The 20,089-nt window shown below is 42.3% G+C and overlaps 1 protein-coding gene across 2 annotated transcripts in view; it reads left to right on the top strand.

The window, feature by feature from the left end:
* The window catches only part of Lima1 (LIM domain and actin binding 1), a 134,626-nt gene that overhangs the window by 45,537 nt on the left and 69,000 nt on the right, over positions 1-20,089 (top strand). For both annotated transcript variants that reach the window (XM_070040919.1, XM_070040918.1), the window contains exon 2: positions 2,921-3,062. In XM_070040919.1, coding sequence (XP_069897020.1) covers positions 2,944-3,062 — 119 coding nt within the window. In that variant the 5' untranslated portion in view covers positions 2,921-2,943. The remainder of the gene's footprint in view (positions 1-2,920; positions 3,063-20,089) is intronic.

Genomic DNA, 20,089 nt, shown 5'->3' with positions numbered 1-20,089 from the left:
TGTGAAATAAAGCTAGAATAAAGATGTGCAAGAACTTACCTTTGCAACTCTTATGTAAAAGTAAAATTCTTTGGAAATCTGAAGTTAAAAGGCTTGAATCTGTGGCTCAAATAGTAAAAAGTGCCTGCCTAGCAACCAGGAGGCACTGAGTCAAAACCCAAAGCAACAAAAAAAGATTAGAAAGGTTGAGGATAGTGAGTTCAAAATCATTCTGTATAGCAAACCCAGACAGACAGACAAGACAGAAAGAAAGAAGAAAGGAAGGAAGGAAGGGAGGGAGGGAGGAAAGAAAGAAGGAAGGAAGGAAGGAAGGAAGGAAGGAAGGAAGGAAGGAAGGAAGGAAGGAAGGAAGGAAGGAAGGAAGGAAGGGAAAACTAATTTCCAAAAATATTTCAACTATGTGAATTTTTGAAGTCTGTGTGTTGAGACATCTGTATTGCTTGCTCAGGTAATCATGGCAGGTGAGTGGGGGAGGAAAAAAGAAAGGGAAGAGCAAGTCAGGGCTTTATGAGGACATGCTTTTACCATTTGTAGCTTTGGGGACAGCTGATTGTGGTGATTCTTATTTGGTTTTGTCCCCACCCCATCTCTAAGAGACAATTCCCTTGGTCAGGTGAGCCTGTAAATGAATTTATTACAATTGATTTCCTGGTGCAGCTATTAACCTCAACTTAAGTAATACCTGGAGGAAGCAGATACCTTGGGCCAAGTGAGTCACTGCTCAACTGCAAGAACCTTTGTCCTAGAGATCTTTATCTCCAGCCCCCCAACTTAACCAGTTAAATTGTCCCACCTTAAGCCACCTGGTCTAACTAAAGGACTCTGAACTGAGAGTTAATAACTCTACCTCTAACAAAAACTAGCTAGTTATTTGGGGAGTGTTTTATGGCCCAGTTCTACTACTGAATAAAAAGGGACTTAGTTACTTAATTTCTAAGCTTCTCTTATGAATATCGCTCATGTATCTCACACTGAAGTCATCCTCCTTCTTATCAAACTGCTTCCCTCTTCTTTGGTGCACATCCTGGGCCTTGAACTCAAGCTCTGGGCAGTGCCTCTGAGGTCTTTTGCCCTAGGCTATCACTCTACTAGTTGAGCCATAACTACACTTTCAACTTTTTTTGTGATTAATTGGAGATAAGAGTCTCAGTCTCCTAAGTAGTTAGGATTACAGGTTATAAGCCACTAGTGCCTGGCTGTTCCCCATTGTATGTATTCCATTATTACTTGGTATACCACTCTACTAATATCTGCAGCTAAATATCTTTTAAGATTTTTTTGGGGGGGGTCGGTCGTGGGGCTTGAACTCTGGGCTTGGGCGTCTTTTAAGAATTTTTGCCTAAGATTTTTTTGTGGGGGATAGGGGGGCATTGGTCATGGGGCTTGAACTCTGGGCTAGGGTGCTGTCCCTCAGTTCTTCAGCTCAAGGCAAGCCTCTACCACTGGAGCTACAGCACTACTTCCGGTTTTCTGGTGTTTATTGCAGATAAGAGTCTCACAGAGTTTCTTGCCCAGGATGGCTTTGAACCATGATCCTCAAATCTGACTCTCCTGAGTAGCTAGGATTACAGGCATGAGCCACTAGCTCTTGGCCTTATCCCCTGAATTTCAAGTACACTGTACTTACCTAGTTGCTACTCATTCTAGCAGGGCACTGGTGGCTCATGCCTGTAATCCTAGCTACTCAGGAGCCTGAGATCTAAGGATCACAGTTCAAAGCCAGCCTGGGCAGGAAAGTCCCTGAGACTTTTATCCCCAATTAACCACTAAAAAACCGGAAGTGGCGCTGTGGTTCAAGTAGTAGAGTGCTTGCCTTGAGCTGAAAAGCCAAGGGACAGTGCTCAGGTCTAGAGTTCAAGCCCCATGACTGACACACACACCCACAAAAAATCATTCCAATAAAACCCAAGGGGCTAGGAAGGTGGCTCAGTGGTAGAGTGCTTGCTTTGTATGAATGAGGCCCTGGGTTCGATTCCTCAGCACCACATAAGCAGAAAAAGCTGGAAGTGGTGCTGTGGCTTAAGTGGTAGAGCGCTAGCCTTGAGCTGAAGAGCTCAGGGACAGCACCTGGGCCCAGAGTTCAGGCCCCACAATCAAAAAACAAAACAAAACAAAACAAAAAACAATGCTAATATATCATACTTTAAATATCCTTCAGACTACTATAATATACTCAGTGCTTTTCTATGCTAAAACCCCTAGAAAAACAGGTATTGCCCTCATTTTCAGTTGATGAAACTGAAGGTGAAAAAATTGCATGATTTTTCTTGAAAAAAATCATTTAATTAATTAATTATATTAATTTAGCACTGCTAGAGATTGAACCTAAATCCTTACTCATACTAGGAATTCTACTAAATTATGTAACTTGTTCAAGGTAACAGAGTTAAAATTTCACTGAAGTCTGCCCATCTCTAAGCCCTTGATCTCTCTTATTATGCCATGTAATATCCCCAGTTTTCTACCCTAAGTCAAGTGACAAGTGCTGAGGACTATGAGGAGAGAGAACAGCCAAAAGATAGTTAGATGTAGGTAGAAGCTAATTTGGACTTGACTACTGAGATGCTGATTGTACTCCCTTGGGATGTAATTCAGAAGATAGGAAGTTTTCCATCCAAATGTGACTTTGGAACAGATTTAAGTTCGGGGAAAGGCCAATTTGTGTTTGCACAGTGGGATCAGTCATAAAATGATGGACCTGGAAGAGACCTTAGAGATCATCTGTTCTAACCTTCTCTTTTTACAGGAAACTGCAGTCCAAAGATATTGACTCATTTGACCAAGTTTATACTGAACTGGTAGAGGAGATTGGTCTGTTAGTCCAGCTTCTCTACTCTCTCATTTACCTCACTACTGTCAGTCCTTGGATGCCGAGGAATCCTCTCCTTTGTCTAAAGTTCTGACTATCTTTATTGTATAGGTGTTTCGATATCTGTGGTCAAAATGGAATCAACTCCATTTAATAGACGGCAGTGGACTTCACTATCATTGAGGGTAACGGCCAGAGAACTATCTCTAGTCAACAAGAACAAATCATCGGCGATTGCTGAAATATTCTCCAAGTAAGTGCTAATCTTGTATCAAAAGGGCCATGTGCCTTAAGCACATATAACCATTTGTCAGAAAAACCAGTGAAGAAAGCACATGTAAAAATAGTTTTATTGGCAATCACCTTGATTTTGTATACACTGCAGAGTACTAAGAAGGATGATAACAGAAGACATATTTATTGTCTTGGATTGTTGTCTAATTAGGGTAAAGAAAAATGCCTGTAATTATAAAGCAAATTATAATTCATTATATTATTATGATTAACCACACTAATTACATTATAATTATAAAAGCAAAGTGAACAAGAATGAAGATTGGATGCAGAATAATAGTGAAAGCATGACCATCATTCATAGAAGCTAATCTGTTTAAGAGGAGTGTAAACTTAAAATTCAGTTTTTCAGCACATTTCAAGTGCCCAATAGTAAACAAAACTTAGTAAATAGAGTTTATTAGAGCACAGCCATGCCTATGTATGGATTGTCTGCAGTTGCTTTCACACTATAACAGTAGAATTACTGATTGCAACAGAGACTATCACCCTCAAAATCTAAATTATTTTCTACCTGGCCTTTTGTGGTATGTGTTGTTATAAAGATGATGTACAGAAGGGTTACAGTTACATAAGTCATGTAAAGAGTACATTTCTTTTTTTTTTTTTGCCGGTCGTGGACCTGAACTCTGGGCCTAGGCGCTGTCCCTCAGCTCTTCAGCTCAAGGCAAGCACTCTACCGCTTGAGCCACAGCGCCACTTCTGGCTTTTTCTGTTTATGTGGTGCTGAGGAATCAAACCCAGGGCCTCATGCATGCAAGGCAAGCACTCTACCACTGAGCCACCTTCCCAGCCCAAGAGTACATTTCTTAAGCCAGGTGCTGGTGGCTCACACCTATAATTCTAGCTATTCAGGAGGCTGAGATCTGAGGATTGTGGTTCAAAGTCAACCTGGAGAGAAAAGTCCCTGTGAAACTCTGCTCTCTAATTGTCCACTCAAAAACTGGAAGAAGAACTGGGCTCAAAGTGGTAGAGCACTAGCCTTGAGCAAAAGAGTTCAGGGACAGCACCCAGGCCCTGAGTTCAAGCCCCACAACTGACCAAAAAAAACAACAAAAAAAGTACATATCTTTTTAGACAATGTCACCCCTTCCCTTGCTCTCTCCCAGCTCCCCCCCCATCATCACTCACAAGTTGTATAGTTCATTTTCAGCACAGTGAGTACCATTGCTGCGTTTGTTCACCATTTGTTCCTCCATTTCTTTGCCTCCCCTTACATTCCCAAAGGCATACAAATGAACAAACAGAACAAAAAGAAAACAAAAACGTCAACAAAGAAAAAAAACTCTTGTTTCCGTTTCTTGGAGTTAATTTTGATAAATATTATTTTGTATGATCAGATATACATAGACATTGTGCCTTTCTGTTCCTCTCCTTAGAGTAACCTCCTTTGGTCTCACTGTGCATGAATGCCTAGAGATATGTATAACTTATTATGCTTTGTATATTTTAGAGTTAGCTTTTGTATATGAGAGAAAACATGTGCCATTTGTCTCTCTGAGCTTGCCTTAACTCACTTAACATGATTTGTTCTGGCTCCATCCATTTCCCTGCAGATGACATAATATTTTTCTTTCTAGTGGCTGAGTAAAACTCCATTGTGTGTAGGTACCGCATCTTTTGGATCCACTCATCTATTGTAGGGCTTCTGGGCTGTTTCCACAGCTTGGCTACTGTGAATAGTGCAGCAATTAACATGGATGTGCAAGTGTCTTTATGATATCCTGGCTTGTGATATCCTGGGTCAATGCCTAGGAGTTCTACCTGGCCTTTTAAGAAAGTTTGCCAACACTCCTCTGGACCATGAGTTCTTTGATATGGGGATCACTTCCTGTTCATTCTATATACCAGTGAGTAGTACAGTAACTAGAGCATAGTACCCACTCAACAAATATTCAGCTAATGGTCTATGTAAATAATATACCACAGATGGTGAATAGAGATGCCATGGTAGGAAGGAACCTAAGACGACAGGTGGTAGGATTACTTCACTAGTAGAATTTGTTAATTAATAGGAAGCTATAGCACATTTATGAGAAGAACGATGATAAAAATTTGAAGAAAGCATTCTAGGACCTAAATGTAGGATACAGTTAAGTATCGATAGAAGTCTCTGTAATTTACAATGCCACCTTTTCCTCAACAGCAACAAAAAAATCCCTCAGGCACCTACTCTGGGGAAAACATTGCTCTTTCTTAGTCATCACCTAAGGTGGAGGGAAGGTGGAACGAGACTGCAGCATTATATATTGCTGTAATTTTATGTCAAATTTTATGTATTTTTCTGAAACAAGAAAAGAACATAAAGATATTTCTAAAAAGAATGGTGGAAAGCTGAGGGTTAATGAAGATTTAATACCTGTCTTCAAGGAATTTAACAATATAGTTTAGATCCCCCAACTTTCCTGATTTTGTTAATAATTTTCTGTTCCAGTTAGCTACTTGCTGGGTTCCAAATAAATAAAATAAATTATCGATGGATAGATAAATACATAAGATCTTGCTGGGTATAGTAGCACAAACCTGTAATCCCAGTACTCAGAAAGATTGCTAGTTTGAGGTCTGCCTGAGCTACATAGTAAGACTTTGTCCTGCCCACAAAGGTTGAAGGCATAGCTCAATAGTAGAGTATTTGTCTAGCATATACAAGGTCTTGGATTTTATCCCCAGCAACTCAAAAAATAAAAATAAAAATTCCAAAACTTAGAAGCATAAAATAATGTCCACATGAACTTTGCTTGAAATTTTCAGCTTGGGCAGGGCTTTTGTCTCTGCTATACTTAGCATGAGTGGTTCAAAGGCTGGGGGCCATTGTCATCTAAAAGCTTGCTCACTCACAAATCAGACAGTTGATGCTGGCTGTCATCTGGGATCTCCACAGAGGCCACAGTTGGAACACCTACACATGGATATGCCATGTGACTGTTTGGCTTGGTGGCTGGGATCCAAAGGCAAGCATCCAGAGAAGAGGGAGGGAACAAAAGAGAAAGGGAACTAGAACTTGTATTGCCTGTTAATGACCTTATCCTGAGAAGTCATACACAATCTTTTTTGCTACATTCTTTTCTTAGTAGTGAGTCATTCAGGCTAGCTCATATTTCAGTGGGGGATGGGAGTGGGGGAATTGACTCCACCTTCTGATAGGAGAAATGTCAAAAGATATTTTGATTACTCCCCGCCCCCCCCCTTGGAGGAATCAAATCCAACTCCTTGGGTGTTTGCTATCACTGAGCTATACCTTGCTTGAACATGTTTTAAAACAATCGTACATGGACTCTCTAAAGATTCTAATTCTAATCTACAATGACACTGGAGAACTTGTACTTCAAAAAAAATTAATTATGATTTATTTAACACTTAAAAAAAATGTGGTACCAAGGAATTTTACCCAGCGTCTCCTGCATGCTAGGCAAGCACTCTACCATTAAGCCACATTCCCAGCCCTGAGAACTTGTACTTTTAACAAGTATTCTGGTGATTTTTACCTTAAGGGAAGTTTAGGAATCACTGTTAGTGCAAGAAAAAAACAAATAAAGCAATTTGAATAAGGAAGGGATTGTAGAAGCTGAACACAAAGGGAACAGGATAGTAAGCAATATGGCCTGACAAAAACAAAAGGGAGAAGGGACTGGCTCAACTACTAGGGCCAGATGGTGAGAGGCCTTAAATACTATGCTAAGGTTAGGATTTCGTTAGATAAACAGTGAATGCAGTTGAAGGATTTCATACAGGTGACGTGATTGGGCTTGTATTCTAGAAAGATGCTTCTGGCAACAGTGTGAAAGTATGTTGGCAAGGTGAGAGATTGATAGCATGAAGACAACTTATGAGGCTCTAATGGGAACCCAAGCGAAAGCTATTAGCAGGTAGGCAACAGAAATGGAAAGGAAAAGAAGGTATAGAATAGGAGTCACAGTTAAGATGTGATTAATGGAACGTGGAAATCCCCTGCTCTGCAGAGAAACTCCTCCACATTCCTACCCTTTTCAGTCTTCTTAGCCTTACCTTGTCTTTCCCTAACTTGGCTTTCTCTTGACTGAGTAGCTGCTACCTGCTGTTTCTCTACATGCTTTTCCTGCATCTCCAGTACAGAATTCCATCTATTGTTTTACAGGATTATTATTATTTTTTTTTGTAGTCATGTTAGGGTTTGAACTCAGGGCCTCATACTTGCTAGGATGGTACTCTTACCACTGATCCATGCCTCTAGCTCTATTTTTTAAACTGTTTTTGTTTGTTTTGTTTTTGGGGGGGTTGTGGGCTTGAACTCTGGGCCTGGGCTTTGTCCCTTAGCTCTTCAGCTCAAGGCAAGCGCTCTACCACTTGAGTCATAGCACCACTTCCACTTTTCTGGTGGTTTACTGGAGATGAGAGTCTCACAGACTTTCCTGCCCAGGCTGGATTTGAACCATGATTCTCAGATCTCAGCCTCCTGAGTAATTAGGATTACAAGCGTGAGCCACTGGCGCCCAGCCTTTTACTGGTTATTTTTTTTTTTTAATTTTTTTATTGTAGAGATACTATACAGAGGGTTACAGTTACATGAGTGAGGTAATGAGTACACTTCCACTTCCTCTTGAACATTGTTACCCCCTCCATTGTTTTCCCCCTACCATCCCCTCCCTCCCTCCCTTCCCCAAGGTTCTTTTTTTTTTTTTTTTTTTTTGATCGTGATTAAGTGATTACTTAATTTCCGGAAATTCACAGTATTGTGGAATAATGATGCTCATTTAAAGTCATAAGTTCATTCTAACTTTCCTGGAGCAAATTGTCTATCACAGTCTGTAATATATAACGGTGCTCATATGTTATATACCATATATGTGATCAGCAGCATGGGGATATTTAGTAGTGGTTCAACCAGATGAGTGGGAGTTCTTTGTTTCTTAAGTCCTGTTAGTTTTGTCATATCACCTAACATTTTGGATTCATCATCCACTTATCAGGGAGACCATGTACTGTTTGTCTCTTCGTTCTTGGCTTACCTCGCTCAACATGATTCCTTCTAGCTCCATCCATTTCCCTGCAAATGCCATTATTTTGTCATTTCTAATGGCTGCATAATATTCCATTGTGTATAGATACCACAATTTGTGGATCCATTCATCTGTGGTGGGGCATCTAGGTTGTTTCCATATCCTAGCTATTGCGAACAGTGCTGCAATAAACATGGAGGTGCATGTGTCTTTGTATATTGGTTCCTGTTGTTCAGGGTAGATGCCTAGAAGTGGTATGACTGGGTCGTAAGGGAGGTCAATCTTTAGCTTTCTAAGGACCCTCCAGACTGCTTTCCAAAGTGGTTGTATGAGTGTACATTCCCACCAGCAGTGTAATAGCGTTCCTCGTTCTCCACATCCCCTCCAGCATTTGTCGTTGGCTGATTTGTGGATGTGGGACATTCTGACTGGGGTAAGGTGGTATCTCAGGGTTGTCTTTATTTGCATTTCCTTCACCACCAGGGATGATGAACATTTCCTCATGTGTTTCTTTGCCATTTTTATTTCTTCATTTGAGAAGTCCCTCTTTAGTTCCCTTGCCCATTTAGTAATTGGTTTGTTGGGTTTGGGAGGGATTAGTTTCTTGAGTTCCCTGTATATACAGGATGTTAACCCCTTGTCTGATATATTGCTGGTAAATATTTTTTCCCAATTAGTTGGTTGTCTTTCTAGCTTGGTTGCGATAGCTTTATCTGTGCAGAAGCTTTTTATTTTAAGGTAGTCCCATTTGTCGAGTCTCTCTCCAATTTGTTGTGACCCTGGGACTCTGTTCAGGAAGTTCCTTCCTGTGCCTATTAGTTCAAGTGTCTCTCCTACTCTGTCCTGCAGTAGTTTCAGAGATTCAGGTTTAATGTTAAGGTCTTTAATCCATTTTGAGTTGATGTTGGTGCATGGTGATAGGCTGGGGTCCACTTTTAGTTTTCTGCATGTGGCTGCCCAGTTTTCCCAGCACCAGCGGTTGAAGAGGCTGTGTTTCTTCCATTGTATGTCTTTGGCTCCTTTGTCGAATATCAGCTGGCTGTAGGCCTGTGGATTTATTTCTGGATCTTCTATTCTGTTCCATTGGTCTTCGGGTCTGTTTTTGTGCCAGTACCATGCTGTCTTTGTTATTATAGCTCTGTAGTAGAGTTTGAAGTTCGGCATGGATAGCCCTCCCATATTGTCTTTATCCCCTAGAATTGTTTTGGCTATTCTAGGTCTTTTGTTGTTCCATATGAATTTTTGGACTGTTTTCTGTATTTCAGAGATGTACGTCATTGGGATTTTAATAGGAATTGCGTTGAATTTGTATATTAGTTTTGGAAGTATTACCATCTTTACTATATTAAGTCGGCCTATCCAGGAGCATGGGAGGTCTTTCCATTTCCTAGTGTCTTCTGCAATTTCTTTCTTTAACTTTTTATAGTTCTCATTAAATAGTTCTTTTACATCTTTGGTTAGGTTAATTCCTAAATATTTTATTTTTCGGGAGGTTATTGTGAATGGGGTTGCTCCCTTTATTTCCCTCTCTTCCTGTACATTATCAGTGTATAGGAAGGCGACTGATTTTTGTGGGTTTATTTTGTATCCTGCTATTTTGCCAAAGTGATTTATGATTTCTAAGAGTTTGGGGATGGAGTTTTTGGGATCTTGGAGGTATAGTATCATGTCGTCTGCAAAAAGGGATAGTTTAACTTCTTCTTTTCCTATGCGGATCCCTTTAATGTCTTTTTCTTGCCTTATTGCCCTGGCTAAGGGTTCTAGGACTATATTGAAGAGGAGTGGAGACAGTGGGCATCCTTGCCTTGTTCCTGATTTTAGGAGAATTGGTTGTAGCTTTTCCCCATTAAGTATAATATTGGCTATTGGTCTGTCATAAATGGCTTTTATTGTTTTTAGAAATGTTCCTTCTATTCCTATTTTCTCCAGAGCTTTTAGCATGAATGAATGTTGAATTTTGTCAAAGGCCTTTTCTGCATCTGTAGCGATAATCATGTGATTCTTGACCTTGGCTCTGTTGATATGTTGGATTACATTTATTGACTTACGTATGTTAAACCATCCCTGTGTCTCTGGGATGAAGCCTACCTGGTCATAGTGAATTATTTTTTTTATGTGTTTCTGGATTCTGTTAGCTAGAATCTTGTTAAGGATCTTTGCATCTGTGTTCATCAAGGAGATTGGCCTGTAATTCTCCTTTTTGGTTGGGTCTTTGCCTGGTTTGGGGATGAGTGTGATATTGGCTTCGTAGAATGAGTTTGGGATAGCTCCTTCCTTCTCTGTTTCTCTGAAGAGCTTGAGGAGTATGGGTATTAGTTCTTGTTTAAAGGTCTTATAGAATTCTGCTGTGAATCCATCTGGTCCTGGGCTTTTTTTTGTTGGAAGACTTTTGATAGCTTCCTGTATCTCATTATAGGATATTGGCTTATTTAATTGGTTAACTTCTTCTTTGCTCAGTTTGGGCAACTTGTATTTCTCTAAAAATGCATCCATTTCTGCCCGATTTTCTTCCTTTAGAGAGTATAGCTTTTGAAAGTAGTCTGTTAGAATTGTTTGGATATCTTGGGTACGTGTGGTGATGTTTCCCGTGGCATCCCTAATCCTATTAATATGGGTTTCCTCTCTTCTTTTTTTAATTAATCTAGCCAATGGGCCATCAATTTTGTTTATTTTTTCAAAGAACCAGCTTTTTGTTTGGTTTATTTTGGTTATGGTTTTCTGATTTTCTAATTGGTTAATCTCTGCTTTTAATTTGGTTATCTGGCTTCTTCTAGTAGCTTTAGGTCCCATTTTTTCCTGTTTTTCTAGCTGTTTTAATTGCAACATGAGATTATTTACTTGGTCTGTCTCCATTCTCTTGATGTGGGCACTGAGGGCAATAAATTTGCCCCTCAGGACTGCTTTTGCTGTGTCCCACAAGTTTCTTTGTGAGGTGTTTTCATTTTCATTGAGTTGTAGGAAATGCTTTATTTCTTCTCTGATCTCTTCTGTTATCCAGGCATTGTTAAGGAGTGTGCTGTTCAATTTCCATGTATTGGAGAAATTTCTGCGGTATGCTTTGTTATTGAGAGCTAGCTTGATTCCACTGTGGTCAAATAGGATACAGGGGATTATGTCGATCCCTTTGTATTTGCTTAAGTTCCTTCCATGAACTATGATATGGTCTATTTTGGAGAAAGTTCCGTGAGCTGCTGAGAAGAATGTGTACTGTGTTGTTTTAGGGTGAAATACTCGGTAGATGTCAGTTAATTCCGCTTGCAGTATGGCCTCTCTTAATTCGGTAGCTTCTTTGCCAATCCTCTGGTTGGTAGACCTGTCCTTTGGTGAGAGTGGTGTGTTAAAGTCTCCTAGTATTATCGTATTGGGATCTATTTTATTCTGTAAGTTTGAGAGCATTTGTTTGACATATCTGGGTGCACCAATATTTGGGGCATATAAGTTGATGATGGTTATATCCTCCTCTTGGATTGTTCCCTTTATTAATATGTAGTGTCCGTCCTTGTCTTTCTGTACTGATTTTAATGAGAAGTTTATTTTGTCAGATATCAGGATAGCTACACCTGCTTTCTTACTGGGGGCGTTTGATTGGTAGATCCTTTTCCACCCCTTCACTCTGAGTTTGTTTGTATGTTTGGCTGAGAGGTGGGTCTCCTGAAGGCAACAGATGGATGGGTCTTGTTTTCTTATCCAGTCCTCAGTTCGTTTTCTTTTAATTGGCGAATTCAGCCCATTTATATTAAGAGAAAGTATAGAGAGATGCATTGTTGTCCCTGCCATTCCGTTTTCCTAAGTTTTTCTTTTTTCCTTTCCTCCTGTGCTTGCTCAGTTAGACTTTGAGTAACGCCTGTTTGGGGCAGGCCCCAGTTCCTGGCTGCTTTCTTCAGGTTGTGTCCCCCCTCTTAGAATTCTTTGTAATGCTGGCTTAATGTTTATGTATTCATTTAGTTTTTCTTTGCTATTAAAAGTTTTCAGTTCTCCATCAAATGTGAATGCTAGCTTTGCTGGGTAGATCAGTCTGGGTTGGCAGTTATTGGCTCTCAGGGCTCGTATGGTGCTTTCCCAGGCTTTTCTTGCATTCATTGTTTGTGTGGAGAGATCTGCAGTAATTCTTATTTTTTTCCCATTGTAGTATAGCTCCTTCTTCATTTTTGCTGCGTGCAGGATTGTTTCCTTATTATTCAGATCTATCATTTTTACTATAATGTGTCTAGAAGTGTTTCTCCTGGGGTCTTGCTTGTTGGGTGTTCGATAAGCTTTTGTGATGTAGTTAAGATGGTCGTTTTTGAGGTGGGGAAAATTTTCATTGATTATATTGTTAAATAGGTGGTGCATTCCCTTGCTCTGGAATTCCTCACCTTCGTCCACTCCAATTATGCGAAGGTTAAATTTTTTAGCATTATCTGCTTGCTCTTGAATATCCCTTTGGTTTAATTTGAGTAATTTTTCCATATCTGTCACTTTTTGGTCCAGTTGGTGTATTCTGTCTTCTGTATCTGACACTCGACCTTCCATTTCATTCACTCTGTTGACAGTGGCTTCTATTGTGGTTTGCATGGAGGAAATGGATCCCTTTATGGATTCAATGTTGGTTCTCAGAGTACTGATCTCACCTCTCAATGAGGTATGCATTACCTCTAATTTGGCGTTTATCTCACTTCTTACTGAGGTTTGTGCAGCTTCTATTTTTGCATGCATCTCTTGTTTGATACCCTGTATCTCTTTGGATAGTTCATCCTTGTGCTCTTTCAATTTCTGATCAATTTCTCGCTTTATTTCTTGAGTCATTGCCTCCAGCAACCCTTGGAAGTAGCCTTTGTCTTCCATTCCTGCTTTGCTCCCACTGGGGCTCTCCCCTGTGTGGCTGCTGGCTTTTGAGGTGAGCTTGCTGTCCTGGGTGGTAGTAAACCTTGTGATTTTTCTCTGTGATTTTCGCATGGAGGTTCAGGAGACTGCTCTTCAATTTTGTTTTGGTGTGTCTGTCTTTGCTTGGTTGCTGATTCTGTATTGGTAGAGAGAGTCTGTGCCTGATCTGGGTTCTGTTGGGAGCCTATTTCCAGCTGCTATTCTGACTTACTTAGGATTCTCAGCTCTCTGCTGTAGATTGCTGGCAGTTCCCGCCTTTGGAGGGGTTGAGCAGCCTAGACTGCTTGTGTTTGCTCCTACGGGTGCTCTTGTGAAGAACAGATGCTCTGGATGCACTCTCCCAAATGCTGGAGTCTGCTATGGGCTCCTGCTGTGTTTTTGTTTATTTGTTTTGGGCTGGTTGTGGGCTTGAACTCTAGGTTTGGGTGCTGTCCCTCAGCTTTTCAGCTCAAGGCTGGCACCCTACCGTTTGAGCCACAGCACCACTTCTGACCCTTTTTGCTTTTGTGATGCTGAGGAATCAGATGCAGGGCCTCATATATCCAAGACTATCACTCTATTGCTGAGCCGCCTTAACAGTCTGAGCTCCTGCTTACTATCAGGTGCTGGCAGCCTGTGTTGCCCAATTCCCAGTCTAGGGTATATGGGTGGAGTTTTGGTGGGGTTTGGGCTTCTCTTGTCCTGGGCCTCCAGGTCTTTTGTTGTCACAGGCGTGCTTCCCGGGGGAGTGTTGTTTCCTGGTTTTCTCCCCTCTGTTGAGGCGTATGCTCAGCTTTTTACTTCAATTGGGAGGAGTTGGTTGTGTTGTTCAGGCGCCGGATCCCCGGGCCTGGTTCCGGCCCCAGCCTGGAGCTCGCTTGTTAGGCCTGTGCTGATGTGTGTACCACCTAGGTTATGCAGCCTGGAGCGCACTCGTTAGGCCTGTGCTGATGTGTATACCACCTAGGTTATACAGCCTGGGGGACACAGTTCAAATTTCTTCTACTGTTGGTAGTCTTGACCCAGGGGCGCTGTTCCTGGCTTGGGCATTTAAGCTCCCTTCCAGGGGTGCTCTTGCTCTAGCCTGGCCAGCTGAGTGTGCTCCACGGGCTGGTGGAGCTCTCAAACAGTTCCCAGTTTTAGTGGGTCCTGTGGTCCGGGTGCTGGGGTAGGGAGTCTAGGTCAGGGTCTGGGGATTCCCTCCAGCTCTGGTCTCCCTTGAGGGATACACTTCCCCTGTGGGGTACTCACCCTGGAGCTGGTTGTTTCTGTGTGGTGTAGGTCGTCAGTTGTTGTTGCTATCCGCGCTGGGTTGGGCGGTGGTGGCTCTGTGTGATTCTTTTCTGTCTCTGCCTCTGTCGAAGCTGTTGGGTCAAGAGTGTCCACGCTCAGGCAGCTTCTTCTCGGTACCTCTGGGGCCCAAGTGACCCCGCCGGGTTGTTGCGATCGTGATCGGGCGGGCGGGTGGTCTGCAGACAGGACCCTTTGTCGCGCCGAGCGGCTTTGGCGGGATGGAACCTCTCTGCTCGGGTGGAGAGTGCTGGATCGTTGCGATCGCGATCAGGCCGGCCGGGTGGTCTTTTACTGGTTATTTTTAAGACAGGCTCTCACTTTCTGCCTATACATGTGCCTAAGCTGAGATCTGTCTGCCTAACTTTAAACTTTCAGTAACTGCTGGAATCACAAGTGTGTGCTATGTTCTGCAGACTTTTTCTGCCTGAGCTAGCCTGGTACCAAAATCCTCCCAATCTCAGCCTCTGCATAGTTTGGAATGACAGACCCAGCTATGTGTTGAGAAGAGGTTTCAAAACTTTTCTGTGGGGCTGGGAAGGTGGCTCGGTGGTAGAGTGCTTGCCTTGCATGCATAAAGCCCTGGGTTTGATTCCTTAGCACCACATAAGCAGAAAAAGCTAGAAGTGGTGCTGTGGCTCAAGTGGTAGAGCACTAGCCTTGAGCTGAAGAGCTGAGGGACAGCGCCCAGGCCCAGAGTTCAGGCCGCATGACAGACAAAAATAAACAAACAAAATTTTTCTGTTCCAAGTAGTCTTTAACTGAGTTTCTCCTGTTCTCAGCCTCTTGATTATGTAGAATTACAGCTGTGAGCCACCACTGAAAGGATCCATCACATCCATCCCAGGGGACCACGCGGAGGCAGGCAGGCAAAGGAGAAAGATTATTACAAGGTTTATTAGAGGAGCCATATTTTCCCCAGAGAGGAAGCACATGGCACCCTCTACTATCTAGGTAGCATCTGGGTCAGGGGGTAGGAAGTGAGGTGGATGGGACCTCAGGTGGGTCTGAGTGGAGAGAGGGAGATAGGACCAAAGGTGGGCTTAATACTTACAACCACTACCCAGTCTATTCTATTTATTGTGTGTGTTAGTGTGTGTGTGTGTGTGTGTGTGTGTGTGTGTGTGTGTGTGTGTGTGTGTGTGTGTCTATCTATCTGTTTGTCTGTCTGTCTCCTGGGGCTTGAACTCAGAGCACTCAAGACTAGTGCTCTATTATTTAAGCCACAGTTCTACTTCCAGCTTTTTAGTGGTTTATTGGAGAAATGCGTCTCACAGACTTTTCTGCCAGATTTCAACCTCCTAAGTAGCCAGGATTATTTTTTATTTTTTAATTTTTGTCATAGGCCATTTTATTTTTGTAATAAATTTTGTAGTTCTACCCCTGGGCTTTGAGGCTCACATCTGCTACACTTTACAGCAGTGGTGGGCTAGGCTTTGGGTAAAGCTTTTTGCCTTCCCTAGGTTTACTAGCTTTTCTAGTGTTTCTCATTGTGGGTGCTATTGGCATTTGGGGTAAGGTAGACTTTCTCGTTCAAAGTACTTGTTATCTTGCCTCCTTCAGATGCTAGTAGCACCCTAAACATTGTAACAATCAAAAAGGAAAAAAAGTAATGAGAGAAAAAGCCTGACAAACTTCCTGAGGCACCCTTATGGGGTGCCTTCAATGAAGCATTACTGGTCCACATTTATGACGTGTCTGATTTTAGAATTGCTTATTATTTAAACCACTCTAATTAGAACTGTACTTACATTAGTTCACTCTCATTTATTCCTACTAACTTTTTTTTTCTGCTTCTGAGGCTTGAACTCAGGGCCTGGGTGCTGTCCTTGAGCCTCTTTATGCTCAAGGCTAGTACTCTACCACTTGAGCCATGGCACCACACCTGGTTTTTTCTGAACAGTTCATTGGAAATAAGAGTCTCAGGGACTATCTTGCTGTGGTTGGTTTCAAACTGCTATTCTCAGATCTCAGCCTCCTGAGTAGCTAGGATTACAGGTGTGAGTCACCAGTGCCCAGCTTATTGCTGCTAACTTTGAGCTTTGACTTTTATCCACTTCTTTTTCTGCCCAGAATGGCCAGTCACTTCAATGAACTTTCATCTCTAGTTTGTTTTAGAGCATCTTCTATTCTACTGGTCATCCACTTCCTTCCTTCCTTCCTTCCTTCCTTCCTTCCTTCCTTCCTTCCTTCCTTCCTTCCTTCCTCCCTCCCTCCCTCCCTCCCTCCCTCCCTCCCTCCCTCCCTCCCTCTCTCTCTCTCTCTCTCTCTCTCTCTCTCTCTCTCTCTCTCTCTCTCTCTTTCTTTCTTTCTTTCTTCTTTCTTTTTTTGGTACTGGAGTTTATGCTCAGGGCATCAATTCTTGCCAGGCACTCTACCACTTGAGTCATTCTTCTAGCCCATTTTACTTTAGTGACTTTCAAATAAGGTCTTATATTTTTGTCTAGAGGCTGGCCTTTGATGGATCCATCCTGTGTAGCTAGGATTACCTTATTTATTCCTCCTGTGTAGCTGGGATTACAGGCTGGACTGAAACCGTGATCTTCCTGATCTCTATCTCCTCTGTAGCTAGGATTATAGATGTATGCCACCACATCTGGAAGGTATCCATTTCTAAAACCAAAACCTGAGTATAGCAACACAGGAACAGAGAACATGAAGGTATAGGACGGATACCGCCATCAAGACTTGCAAAGTTAATACATATTCAAAGTCTCAGGAGCAACAATCAGGGTAGTCAAATGGACTTGCCTTAACTGGGTAAGGATCTATAGCAAGTTGATTCAGATTGCTGAAGTCTGTTTTTCAGGGATGTATCTCTGAGGCCAGTTGTCCTTTCTGTCTCTGGGGCTGCTGTTTGCTCCTGGATGTTGAACTCAGGATCTGGCTGCCAGATGGCTCTTTCTGCACAGTCAGCAGTGTGGAATCTCCCTGGCATACATTGCTTTCTGACTGGACATCTGCAAATTCTTACTACTTCCTCCGTACCTTTTTCACCCATTGTTATATGTCACTGGCTAGCCCAACCACTTCTTATAAGATTTGAGTTTTCTTGTAGCATTGATGAGAGTTAGGGCATTAGAAATTGTTTTTCATCTTAGAGGCCTTCTTAATCCTGTCAAAAACACAAAGAACCTTTACAGTCATCTCATAGTTAACTATCTTTTCTCCAGGAAAATTATAAAAGCCAATGGTAGTTATGTAAAATTGTAAGTCCTGAACCCCCTAGTCTGAATCAGTGTACCAGGCTCTATGCTAGATTTTTTTTCCCCCAAGTCCTGGGGCTTGAACCCTAGGCCTGGGCTCTGTCCCTGAGTTTCATTTGCTTAAGACTAACATTCTACCACTTGAGCCACAGTGCCATTTCTGGCTCTTTTTGTTGTTGTTGTTAGTAGGGCTTGAAATCTGGGCCTGGGCACTGTCCCTGAGCTCTTCAGCTCAAGGTGAACTCTCTACCACTTGAGCTATAGTGTCACTTCTGGCTTTCTGGTGGTTCATTGGAGATAAGAGTCTCATGGACTTTTCCTGCCCAGGCTGACTTTGAACCACGATCCTCAGATCTCAGCTTCCTTTGTAGCTAGAATTACAGGTATGAGCCACCAGCACTCAGCCTATGCTAGATCTTTAAAAATATATATATTTTTTGGGGGGAGGGGGAATTGAGCCCAGGAGGGCCTTGTATATGCTAAATGTATGTTCTACCACTAAGTTACATCTCCAACTGCTAGACTCTTAGCAGAATTATACAGTCTTTTTATTCCCAACAAAAAGTATAGGAAGGAGGAACATTTTCCATGTTTTGTTTGTTTGTTTGTTTGTTTGTTTTGGGTCCGGTCGTGGGGCCTGAACTCTGGGCCTGGGCGCTGTCCCTCAGCTCTTCAGCTCAAGGCTAGCGCTCTACCACTTGAGCCACAGCGCCACTCCGGCTTTTTTCTTTTTGCTTATGTGGTGCTGAGGAATCGAACCCAGGGCCTCAGGCATGCAAGGCAATCGCTCTACCACTGAGCCATCTTCCCAGCCCCATTTTCCATGTTTTATAGTTGAAAAAACTGAGGTATGAAGAGAAACATGCCAGCTGGGCATTGGTAGCTTACTCCTGTAATCCCAACTACTCGGGAGGTTGAGAAATGAGGATCACCATTGAAAGCCAGCCCAGGCAGAGAAGTCTGTAGGACTCTTTTTTTTTAAACTTTTATTTATTTATTTTTTTGGGGGGGTCCTGTCCTGGGGCCTGAACTCTGGGCCTGGGCTCAGTTCTTCAGCTCAAGGCTAGCACTCTACCACTTGAGCCCAGCACCACTTCTGGCTTTTTTCTTTTTGCTTATGTGGTGCTGAGGCATCAAACCCAGGGCCTCAGGCATGCAAGGCAAGCGCTCGACCACTGAGCCATCTTCCCAGCCCTGTAGGACTCTTATCTCCAATTAACTACCAGAAAACTGGAAGTGGTACAATGGCTCAAAATGGTAGAGCCTTGAGCAAAAGAGCTCAGGGGCAGAGCCCAGGTCCTGAGTTCAAGCCTCATGACCACCACCAACAACAACAACAAAAAAAAGAAACCTGTCCAAGTTAATATTAGGGTTTATCTCTGCTAGTATTTTTCTGTTGTTGTGTGCATGTGTGTACGTGCATGCATGTGTTTGTGTGTGTGTGTGCCAGTCCTATAACTTAAACTTAGCAATGCTGTCCCTGAGTTTTTTTTGCTCAAGGTTAGCACTCTATTATTGAGTACAGCTCTACTTCTGGCTTTATAGTGGTTAACTGGAGATAAGTGTCAAATAAACTTTTCTGCTCAGGCTGGTTTTTGAACTATGATCCTTAGATCTCAGCCTCCTAAGAAGCTAGAATTACAGGCATGAGCCACCAGTACCCATCTTCTGCTGATGTCTTTTATCGCAACTTGAACTAGTTAAAGGATGAATAGTGTTTTATTTAGTGGGTTGGGAGATGGTGGTGACATTCCAGAGGAACAGAAGGTAAAGACAGAATGGAGCCTGACAGTAGCACAGTAAAGATCAGGGAGTTGCCTGGGATCCTCTTCCAGGTTTTACATTTCCAGGTTTCATGGAGACATATGGCTAATATTACTTAAGCCTTTCTCAGGGGCATTGAAATTGAGAACCTTAGGTTCTCAATGAAGGTTACAGGACTCTTTTCCACAAAAATGTATACTGATTTCTATATCCATCACATAGTAAACTGCTTTCTCTTATTTTGAGATACCTTCTACTAGAGTTTAGAAGTAGTAAATCTGATCAGAAATATAAAAGTGGTATTTGGGGCTGGATATAGCTCTGTGGTATAGCACATGCCTTGGTGTTCTTGGTGATGTTTGTATATTTGTTGTGTTTTACTTTCAATTATTTTATTTTTTTGGGGGGGGGTCCGGTCCTGGGGCCTGAACTCTGGGCCTGGGCACTGTCCCTCAGCTCTTCAGCTCAAGGCTAGCGCTCTACCACTTGAGCCACAGCACCACTTCTGGCTTTTTTTTTCCTGCTTATGTGGTGCTGAGGAATCGAACCCAGGGCCTCAGGCATGCAAGGCAAGCACTCTACCACTGAGCCACTTTCCCAGCCCTATATGTTACATTTATATGCACAAAAGAATAGTGTTTAGACAGGAACCAGTGGCTCATACCTGTAACCCTAGCTATTCAGGAGGCTGAAATATGGAGGCTCAATGTTTAAGGCTAGTCCAAGCAAAAAGTTCACTAGGTTTCTTCTCCAAAACAACCAACAAAAAGTAGAAGCAAGCCAGGTGCTGGTGGCTCAGGCCTATAATCCTAGCTACACTACTAGACACTTAGCAGAATTATATAGTCTTTCTATTCCTAACAAAAAGTATAGGAAAGAGGAACATTATCTATGTTTTATAGTTGAGA

This window comes from Dipodomys merriami, unplaced genomic scaffold, assembly GCF_024711535.1.
Source record: "Dipodomys merriami isolate MVZ:Mamm:240054 unplaced genomic scaffold, mDipMer1.0.p SCAF_10, whole genome shotgun sequence".
Classification (NCBI taxonomy): Eukaryota; Metazoa; Chordata; class Mammalia; order Rodentia; family Heteromyidae; genus Dipodomys; species Dipodomys merriami.
The sequence above is the reverse complement of the archived record's forward strand: the minus strand, read 5'-3'. Positions and strand labels throughout refer to the sequence as shown.